Source organism: Rhopalosiphum maidis, chromosome 3 (genome assembly GCF_003676215.2).
Source record: "Rhopalosiphum maidis isolate BTI-1 chromosome 3, ASM367621v3, whole genome shotgun sequence".
Lineage (NCBI taxonomy): Eukaryota > Metazoa > Arthropoda > Insecta > Hemiptera > Aphididae > Rhopalosiphum > Rhopalosiphum maidis.
Genome location: NC_040879.1, coordinates 12,795,829 through 12,807,799, shown reverse-complemented (window position 1 = coordinate 12,807,799; position 11,971 = coordinate 12,795,829). Strand labels below are relative to the sequence as shown.

The window sequence follows — 11,971 nt, the reverse complement described above, 5'->3', positions numbered from 1 at the left end:
TTGACTTTTTTTACTATTTGTATTACCTTTTTTTTACTATTTGATTTATTTACGTGTTGCCTGTAGTTTAATGATACTTATAAATTTAATTAATTTTAAAATAATTCGTTAACCACCCCGGTTTGTAAAAAAAAAAAAAAACAAACAGTAAACAATTTTATTAACGAGCCACAGTAGGTAATTGTATGTATACCATCATTTAATCTGGCGTTTGGAATCCATTTCACATCTATGAGAACTACTAATCAATAGGCACTTACTTATAACTCCACACTTAAGAGTATGAAAATTATGTGACCTCTATAATATGGGATTTTGTGGGGTTTGTTAGGGGACAGAAGCAAAAAGAAGCATTTTAGATAAAAAAAAAAATAATAACCAACATATAATAAGAATTAGTTCCTATGCTACAGTATTAAAATCTGACGACTGAGATGTAACTGAATTTTATCGCCATTTTCATTATTTATGATTTTATTCTCATCAAACGCATTTAAGTATTTCATTATTCAGAAGATTTAATAAGCATTTTAAGTAAATTCAAATATTGAAATATTTTCTCTATTCTAATATACTCCATAATTACGATGCGATTCTCATAAAAATAAAGTTATTTGTTTTTTTAATATTTTTAATTTAACCAAATGAATTCAATTAAACATATAATTTATATGCGTTACTACGGAACTATTTTAATTGTTTATTCTATCAATTAAAAATATAATATATAATATCTGAAATTCTCCAAATAACGAGAAAAATTGATTTAATTTAATAAGATAATTGAATAGTTGAGATGAAGAGTCATATTTTAATCAATTTGATTATTACGACATGTTTATATATAAGTAAGTAATATTATATAGGTATATCATATGAGTTATTTCATGTATTATAGTATGCATATTAAGTAGCGTCACAAACTTTTTGAAACACAGAGGCATACTATGCATTAATCACCCACCAACTTTTCAAAATAGTATTCATCTTGGAATATTAATTTTAAATTTTTTTAAATTATAACTTATTTAACAACTATTAATATTATCAAATCCCAACACAGGGAATGAACCCATTACTTAGTAAAATTAATTCACTTACAACCACCATATTTGAAGAAGTGATTGTCCTCATGACGCCACTAATTCACAAATACTCGTATAAAAAAAATGTAATTGTTATTAATTTTATTTTAAAATTGATTATTTTGTTTATTATTTAAAAGTTTTAGTTAAGACAATTGATTTAATTTTTTAAATATTTTGTTTTATATTATAATACATTTTTAATTCACCTATTATAAAAATTTTCCATTATTTTGATACGTTTTTCATTAGTTAAGTATCTATTTACAATTTAACAAATTATTATAAATTATATTATAGTCAAAGTGTATTATATGTATGTATTTTAAATAATTCACTCATCTTAACGTATTTATTAACAGGCGTATGTCTCAGACAAAATGTTTTATCAATGGTCCACTTAATATTTCTTATTTTTTTCCCACTATTCCTAACATCAAAACATCAAAGTCTAAATGGTAAGTACGGAAATAATGAAAAAAAAAATATTTTATTCAATAATAATATTTAAATACATCAATTACACACTAGCATACTATACTTTATCTCAAAATAAAATACACCAGTTCTGCGCACTTTTTTCCCCTTCCACCAGTCACTAGATACCTATGCCGTTATGTGTATGAGATGCGCGCCGCCGGACGGAAATTGGTATAGCTATCATTTATATACATAATATGATGTTTATTAGTATCGTATGTGATGTTTTCTATGAATCAGTGTAGTTATATTATTTTAGTTCCGCCTCCCATATTCATGCTTGACGTTGCCAACCATGAAGTTTCATCAAATTTTAATCTTCAGTATTGAAGCTAAGCAATTGGACACAACGCTCCTCAGTCCCTACGTTTGTCTTACATAGTTATAATAATACATATCATAATAAAAAACTACCTAAATAATGAAAAAATAAACCTTTGTGATGAGTTGTGCATTTCTAGTGTTTACCTTAATGCATGTGGGACCCGGGTACAATTAATGCAATTGCACTGTTTAGTACCTACCTTACGTAAATGCCACTGATTATATTAGCCGATAATGTGAATTAAATATATTAATTGGTAACTACTTCGTAAATATTCATAAGTTTTCCTCAGTTTCGTATGAAAATATTAATATGTCTTAAAAGTTTAATTGCTTACTCATATATACCTAACTAGGTATGGTTTATACAAGAACTTTTAACATATGTATTTCCGAAACCGAATAACAATAGGTCAACAGGATTTTTGGTTTTATCATCGATAATTCTTAATAGTTAATATTGTATTTTTAGATACATTGCAGGGTAAACGACTCAAACGATTTGTTAAATTTATGGTTTATATAACTTTGTTGATATTAACGGTGAAAATTATTTACATAATTAAGGTCTATATAACGCCTCAATATCAAAATATGCATAATCCATGTAAGTAATCGTTTTTTTCTTAATTTCACGAAACAAAATGTTTATCCCATTTCATCAATTAAGGTGATAATATTGGGCAGTTATTAGAAGCAATAGGACTGATGAATGATCAAATATCCAATGTGGCACTAGATGCTGTATTATTAACTATATTTGCAATAGTTTTACGTTATTTCCCCAAAAATGATATTATTGACACAAACATCGACCAGGATTCATAAGTACTACCCCCGTGCACGCGAAAAACTATTACTCAATATTTGTTTCGAAGTATTCATGCTTGGCTGTAATGTGTATAAGCGGTATCATGGTCCCTTCAATTGCTTGTGGTGTTTATTACACATTATTTGCAGTTCTTACAACGGTCATTGTTTTATTTAAACCATCGAATAAAACTATTGCTTGTTTATTTCGAACAATATGTTTCTATACGAGTCTTCATATATTTATGTTATTTTCTTATCAAATAGAATGGATTCGAAACCTCAAAATTAATGCGAGTTTAAAGTGGGTAAAATTAAAATTAATCAAATATTGTATCAATTATTAGTGGGTTATTAAAAAATAATAACTTTTCAGACAATTTGGATTGATAGCCTTTCATAATTCAAAATGTAATACATCTGAGGTATTGCCTGAACTTGAGTTGTATAGTTATTTGTTACCAATTGTATTAATTATTCAACACTTTATGTTATGGACATATTCTAATATGGTTTGTACAAATGATCAATGTTTTATTTAAAAAAAAAACATATGTTATGTCATAAAGTACATAAACTGTGTGTATTTTCGAACAAATTAGATTCCTAAAAATGCATCTATAGAAAGTTCAACAAAATCAAAAACATCAAAGAACAATGAATTCAGCCCTATATATATAGTTTTGGTAGGCATGAATAAAATAGGATATAAGATTAGTATTCTAGTAAGTTTAATTTTATGTAAGCTTTTGTGTAGTGAAACTTGTAGAAGTTATCTAACGAAACGTAATATTATAGGTTTGGTGTATTTTTTATCCTGGATGGTTAACATTCATAATGTTATTATGGACAACAGTTTTTTGGATGCATTTAAATTCTCGTGGAAATCTCATAGTTATTCTATTACTTGCTTTTAGTACGATTCTTTGTGAATATACATACAATGTTATAGGTAATGATCTGCTTAAACAAGTATTTGGTTCATATTTTAATGAACGGGTTTTGTATAAACAATTGTCTTGGGATATTATGATCAAAGCAAGTATTTATGGGAAAATTATAAATTTAATATAAAACAATAAAATTATTCATTTTTCATAGACATTGTTTACTGTAACATTTTGGACAGCGTTAGACAAGTTCAATAAACACAAACAGAATGAGGATAGATCAAATGAGGATGGATCAAATGAGGATGGATCAAATGAAGATAGACCAAATGAGAATATATCAAATGAGGATAGATCAAATTCAAATTATTACATATCAATCATATCATACATGTGGACTACATTACTGATTCTGATTATGATCACATATGGATTTTTTGGATATTATAAAATCAACTTGATCCAAATGGGTTACATTACGTTAGCACTTTTATTTTTGATTATTTTTCAAGTAACTATATTTACTAATTTAAGATCTTAAATACTTATGCATAGATATTAGACTAGGTATTAATTTTTATTCATACTCTTTGAATAACATCAACTTTTTGTTTTTCTTACCTATTATTATATGATAGTATATTGTATATTATTTAGGTACTTAAAATATTTAAAAATAATGAATACAATTTAATAGTCACCAATAAAATTATTTTTATTTCTGATAAATAAAAAAATTATAGGTGTCTTTTAAAGTATGGAGTAAGTTCTTGTATCTATATTGGACAATAGTAGTATTGTATTGTATAGTTGTGATAACCATAACATATGTGTTTCAATTTTACGGATTTGCAGACATCTTGATCACGCATTTACATATCTCAAATGACTTGTAAATAGTTTATTTTGATTACCATAACATTTTTAATTAATTAAAAAAAATTATTAAAGGCAACGTGATATTGGATTGGACAAGACAGACTCATTTAAATCAATTGTACCGGTTACAATTGCAATATTTATTCTAATTCAATTCCAATACTTCAACAGACATTTAATGACACCAAAAACTACTGAAGAACCACACACAATCAAATCTGAATTACCTAAATTATCAAAGGAATTGGGTTTTTTAAAATTATTGAATACTTCATTATTAGTTTTCCATATACATTTTAATAAATTGTTAATCATGTTAATTATGATATTGATCATGAGTAAAGTAAGTTAAATTCATAAATTAGTTTTAGTTTTTTCTTATCACTTGCCTTCATAGTTCATAATATAACTATATAAAATATTAAACCATAATAATAGATAAACAAAAAATACAATAGATAAATGTATTTAATATTTTGTTTATTTATAATTATTTTAGCCTTGTTTATCAAATATGATATTACTTATCATAATGCTATTATGGATATTATCGAATTACAATAAAATTATAACAAATATATTATTCTTACACATTGTTCTGTGTATAATGGTTATACTTGGATACCAATTCTCATACTGTAGTCATACATACCAATTTCGAGTAAGACAATATAATTAATGATTATATGAGTAGTAATTATATCATAAATATAAAATTGATATTAATATTATTAGTCAATAAATTATTATTATTATAGTTACCTATAATTGGTGAACAACATATTAAGTTACAAGACAATTTTAGTTTTCAACAAGTAAATATTGCAGAATTATTTGGTTTAAAAAAAATTGATACAAGTGAATTGTTATTTAATTTTTTAACATATGAGCTCTGTAAGTCATGATAAGTTATATTTATTAAAAATAAATTTACCTAGTTCTATATCTATATTTACAGTAATTTTGTTCGTAATGGTTTTAAAAAAAATCATTTTGATTTATTTGGAATTCAAGTACGAAACTAAAAACCCGCCATCATTAATTTTTCCAAACATTACATACACCGATATGGATAAAGGAATTCCAGAATTGTTCATGTACTTGGCCAACAATGGATTCTCTCTTTTCGGTCTAGAGGTAAGAAACTTTTTGAACATCTAATAAAGTGAATAAAATGAATGATTAATTAATAAGTTTTTTTAAAAAATTGTTAAATTAGATCACTTTTACTTCTATTGCGATTGTGATTTATTTGTCTTTCGATGTGTACGCATTATTATGTGCTTTATGGCTCTTGAGCTTTATTGTTAAAAACAGACAATCCGTTTCAATTTATTGGCCATATTTTGTAATATTTATGTATTTAATAATACTATTTAAATATTTGTTGAGTATTGAAACAATATTTAATCTCGCTTCTGGTAATCTTTATAACTTTATGCACTTTTTCTTGTATATTATATTATTTTGTTATTTATTCATAGAAATTCCATGGAAAACAATCAATATTATAGATAATGCAACAATACAATTATACAATGACGGTTATAGCGCTTGGATACGGCCATTAATGTGTAAGAACTTGATGAAAAATTTAAAAACTGGTATCCTGAAAATATACTTTTTACATTATTTTACAGCATTTGATTTTATATTGTTAGTTTTTGCATCACATCAATTGACAGTTTTTAGAAAAGAGAGATCGCGAATGTCACATGGAAATCATTTTCAAGAGAATGACGATACAACAAATAATAAACAAAACAATGACACGTTTGTTTGGGTCGAATTTTTCAAAAACTTATCAAACTATTTATAAAATATTTTATTTTAGATTGTATTTGGGCATTTTGAAAAAAATTATTTTCCATAATTCTATGTGGTTAATTTTATTTTTCATATTTTGGACCGGTACAAGTCATATTAACATATTTTCTCTTGGCTATTTATGTGCTGGTACTATATTTTTTTGGAAAGGTACATACTATTTTCTAATGCCATTGGACATGATACTTAAAATGTGAGTAACAATATGAAAGTCTTAAATTAATTTTAAAATCAAATAATTTATTGTTAATTACCTAGCATTATTATTCGCAAACACAGAAACAGTATAACATGTTTACCATATTAAAATGTAGAACTGAATTACTGAATATTTATAAAATTATCTACGCTCATAAATATTACTCTAGCTACTATAGTGTTCTATAAGACAATTGTAATGTGAAACGGTTAATTAATCAATTTAATTATTATACCATAAATTATATTGTATTAATTTTCAGTTGGAATGGATTATTGAAATTCACAATTATAGTGATATCTATAAAAGTATTATTACATCTATTAGGATGTTTGATTTTAAACTATTTTGAATGGCATTCGTGTATTTTTATGCGTGTTTTTTCAATATTTTGTTGTGTGCAAACTTCAGAAGAACGTAAATTTGATTTGTTTAACAATGTTTTATCTGTCTATCATTTACTAATCGTATTATTATTATTAAATTAGAAATATGTGGTACATCGAAAAATGATATAGGTTTATTTTTGGATGTGCTAATATTTATGTTGGTATTGTTTCAAAGACGATTTTTCGAAAGTAAATACTTTCTTAATCTAATTGATGATACAAAAGCTGCTGTCGTATTGGCTAGTAAGATGTGCTATATAGTTAATGAATGGGAAAAGTCTAAAAAAGATGAAAATCGTAAAATAGATTTAGATTCACTGGAAAAAATCAAAGTAAAACTTAATAATATTAGAGAATCAAAAAAAAAATTAACAAGACAAACACAAACACATCATAATAGAGGTAGTTTTTTAATCTTCTTATTAAAAAAGGTATTGAAATGTTCTTATTACTTTAAAATGGATTTTACATAGCTTGTTTGGATGGTGAATTTATGTTTGAGAAAATTTATGATGATGTATATCTAGTTGTAAAATATGACACTCGTATTTTTTCTAAATATGGAAATTCAGTAAATGGCTCATGGCTATATCGACAGTTTGTTTACTTTGTGTTTTATTTAACAGAAAAAATGAATAGTTATTCTGAAGAATACAGGCAAATAATGGGAACTTTAAACGAAGAAAAAAAAAAGCTAATGGTAGGTAGATTTCACTTTGTATCATTATAACACTATGTAGTCATCTATTGCCATATACTTGAAATTATTACTTTAACAATAACATTTATATATTTTTATTTAAGATAAACTATGATGGTATTTTTTCTAAAGTGTAAAAACTTTCAAAGGCTTAAAATAAATGTAATTTTTACATATCAGTTGAATTATACTCCTAATATTTTAATATAGGAAGATTCAGAACAATTATTTAAATTGGGTCAACATAAGGGTTCTTCAATGTTATGGACTCCGAAAAAAAATATTATAAACGTTACTGACTATAAGTAATTTATATTTATTTATTATTAAATATTATATTAGTTTTGTTTTGTATTTGCTACCGTCATTAACTATTGTGTAGCAAGAAATATTACGAAGACATTAACAAAGATAAGCATTGGTTAATACAATTTATTTTTGCTATTTGGAATGTAATGCAATCATCTACACATTTGTTGTGTTACTTCTTTATATTTTACAACGCGGTTCATAACTTGTACGATTCAATTTCAATGGTGCCTGTTTTAATGGTAGTTTTTTGGGGACAATTATCGGTACCCAGACCAACAAAAACATTTTGGATTGTTTTAATTACGTACATGCAAGTAAATGAAGCAAACGTATCATAAACCATAAATTGTGTGTTATGTGTTTTATTTTAACAGATCACAGGCTTAGTAAAGTACATTTGTTCTTTTAAAGAAATTCCATGGATACAAGAGGAAGTAACTTTGAAAAGTACAAGTTTAACAAATTTCTATTATTATCCAACAATACGCCTGGGAATTGGAGATTATTCATCTAAAAGACTAATAGACCTAATTGTTTTGTTAGCATTGTTTCTACACAGGTTAATATTGGTATAATATCACAAATATTCACGATAATACTGACAATGTAAACTTGTAGACGAACATTAGTAAGATTAGGTCTTTGGACATGTAATAAACACCGGACGCAATGGATTGTCGATACAAAAATGTTGCAATATAAGAATCCAAAACTATTATCGTTAAGGATGATAATGTTTAAGTAAATATTTATCATATAAAGTACGATTAGAATGTTCTAATTTTAATTTCAAATGTTTAATGTTGAATTAACCATGCGTACCTACCAAAGTATAAAAACTCATTTAAGACCTATACATGAATTTTATCAAGACCTTCGGCAGAATCACATCGAAGGATCTGTGAATGTGTATCCGACCATGTTCTTGTTAATATTTATAGGAATACCTATCGGACTTCTAAATTCAAATGTAAGTAATTTATTTGAAAACTGTCGAAATCAATAGAAGTTTAGAGAACAATCGTCGATGTGGGACTATATAATCTGTACAATTTTATTATTTTGTAGGCTGTCACGGATTCAGTTGATATAAATCGAGTGACAAAAATGTTTTTAATAACATTCTCAATTGACGTGATATTTATAGTCATAGATCGATGGTTATATGCCAAGCGTTTTGTTCTAGGGAAATTAATTTTTCATATATTATTTATATTTGTATTTATATTTGATTTAACGAAAATGTAAGTATTAGTATTAGTTATTTATTAAGTAATAATTATTGTTTATTACTTTATAACACTTTTTTTAATGTATATTTATAGCGAATGGCAACATAGTGGCTTGATAGTAAATCAATTGTTAGTATTCAATATGTATTTGTATATTTTAGTTTCGGCCTATCAAATAAGAAACGGTTACTTGTATCGGCACGCGAGTTCATTTCTTTGGTCACGATATACATTATTCAATTTGATGGCTTACAAACTGTAAGGTAATTCGCAATCGATATTAAAATAAATAATAAATGATTCAATATTTTGAAAGATATTATTATTGTCCATTTGTACACGAAATCCGTACAGTGTTGGATTGGATATGGACGGATTCGTCATTGACAATTATGGAATGGTTCAAAATGGATGAACTTTTTACTCATGTGTGTTGTGTTAAGGTAGAAGTAAAATTATTATAAATTACTCATCAAAATAATTATATTTAACTGGTTTCACTTAAATTGCTTTGTCATATTCAAATATTTTTGAATTTAAACGGTATTTTATTTATGTTTATAGAGCATAAATAATTTTCGTGAATTATTAGATAGTAAACGAGGTATGCATGTATCCTGGATATTCAAGCTATGTGTTGGTGGCGGAATTATACTGGCGATATTGATAATAATAATATTTCCAATAATATGGTTTTCGATGTTTGAAAGTAAACCAGACACACCGTCATCAATGGAATTGACTGTAACATTTGGAGAAGATTCAACTGTTTTTTCCAGCAAGTCAGATGACATACATAGGTATACGAAATCAAACTTTCTATTTAATAGAATAGAATATAGATTAGTAGTACAATTTACAAATTAATATAGGCACCTATCGTAACTGTTAATGTATTATTTTTAATTAATCTGTAAAATAAGCCATACATTAATTTTAATGTGCAGTAATTAAAAAAAATAAAAATATTATTTATTGTATTTAAATCAATTTATACTAGATAAATAGGTAATTTAAATATTTATAAATATGTTGTACATACCTAACTTAAAATATTAATTTTTAGACTAGATATTCCAGATCTAATATTAATAAAACAGATATACTTAAACTCATCGAAAGAAAATAGAGATAGTATTTCGGAATTTCTATATCAATACGAATATGATGAAATAAGCTCAATGAACGTAATGCCACAGTCTATAAATACACGGCCCATTACCACTTATGAGTTCAACAAATTTAAAAAGATTATTCTTACAAGTACACTTATATTTATTTTAAATACAAATGTAATATTAATAAACTAAATATTTAATGTTACTCGTATTTCTATTTTAGGTTTCTATTTTAATTTAAAAATAGCATTTAATTGAGTATACTCCTATAGGAACAATTTTTAATCACATTCGATACTACACAATTAACTTTAAACTAGACAATAATTAATTAAATCTTAATACAGGCGTTAACATTTTTATTTACTACGACAGGTTTCAGTATTAAAATTTCAGCAGAATGGGCATTGACGCACCACGATGGTGTTAAGGTGAGTCGTGGAAAAAACACAGTCATGATGACTGATTACACTCATTCAGTATTGGCCAATTGTCTCAATAATATGTTAAATAAAAGTTCTAATGATGTACCTGGTTCTTGTAAGCAAGTGGTCATACCCAATCTATTGCCAAAATTTTTAGCATTGTTTTTAAAATCTACTGAAACGGTAGTAAGTTCGGAATTGATGATTCATAACCCAAGCAAGTCTAAAGTATTTATAATAGTTTTTTTTATTTATTTGGCATATCATGTATTCGTGTGTGATTGACAATTATACTCTGTCCCATATATATAAGACACGATAAATAAATAGACACAATCGCACAAACCGGCCCTTTATAACATTACCAACATTATTCGTTTTCAGCAGAGATAGAGGGCGGGATTAAGAAACTAAGTAACAGACATACGAACAAAAGTATACCTTTATAAATACATTCGAGTCGCGATAACTTGGAGTTGAAGGGAGATAAAAATGTATTATTCGAGATATCTAATTCGATAAAAAAAAAATTCGAGTTCTCAAGTTTTTCGAGTTATCGAGGTTCGGATGATCGCGACTCGACTGTAGGTACTATATAATATTTATATAATATAGGTAAAGTGAAAAATATTTAATGGCAGAGTGTGCGTATCAAACAAGTTGTATTCATATTATTAGAACCTACATTGCGTTTTTATTTTGTCATGATATTTGTATAACCTAGAGATGCTAACAATTTTCGTCCGTTTCGACCACACGGTTTTCCAATAATTGAGAACGTTATACTATTTTGACCGGCAATTGAGGAAATTTAAAATTCACAAAATACTCATCGTGTATCCAAAATACTAATACGGTAATAATAATACGTGTTAGTTGTTAAAATAAATGTGCATATTTATACATTTGATGTTTAAAATAAACGGGTAATAAAAATGTTTGATGTCCTAATCATAAATTAGATAATCGGCTAGTTTACACATACCTATATAGGAGACAGAGTATACTATTTGTAACACGGACAAACCGATAAAAATGATGTACAATAGGTACAGTTAAAAAAAAGTGTAATAATTCAGCAAATAAAATTATAGCTAAACCATACATGGACGTCGGTTTAACATTTCACTACGACGACTTATCGAAATTTAATTACTGGTGGGACTTGGTGGAAATATGTCCGATCGAAAACGAAAACACCAGTTATTTGAGAAAGTTGCCTTATTCATCGTGCGCTGATAATGATATAAATTTTGGCACAACTAACGGCAGTCGTATGAATACCATGTATAATATATATG

The 11,971-nt window shown here is 26.2% G+C and overlaps 1 protein-coding gene across 1 annotated transcript; it reads left to right on the top strand.

The window, feature by feature from the left end:
* Window positions 1-9,534: 9,534 nt before the first annotated feature.
* Window positions 9,535-10,955, top strand: LOC113559745. The gene is made up of 4 exons (XM_026965486.1): window positions 9,535-9,576; window positions 9,692-9,909; window positions 10,194-10,390; window positions 10,621-10,955. Exons 1-4 carry the CDS (start codon window positions 9,535-9,537, stop codon window positions 10,953-10,955), a joined length of 792 nt encoding a protein of 263 aa, XP_026821287.1.
* The last annotated feature ends 1,016 nt before the right edge of the window (window positions 10,956-11,971 follow it).

Coding starts and splice junctions, on each gene's coding strand:
- LOC113559745 (XM_026965486.1), top strand. CDS start 9,535: ATGGATGAACTTTTTACTCATGTGTGTTGTGTTAAGGTAGAA. Junction 9,910..10,193: donor TCAACTGTTTTTTCCAGCAA/GTCAGATGACAT, acceptor ATTAATTTTTAG/ACTAGATATTCCAGATCTAA. Junction 10,391..10,620: donor TAAAAAGATTATTCTTACAA/GTACACTTATAT, acceptor TTACTACGACAG/GTTTCAGTATTAAAATTTCA.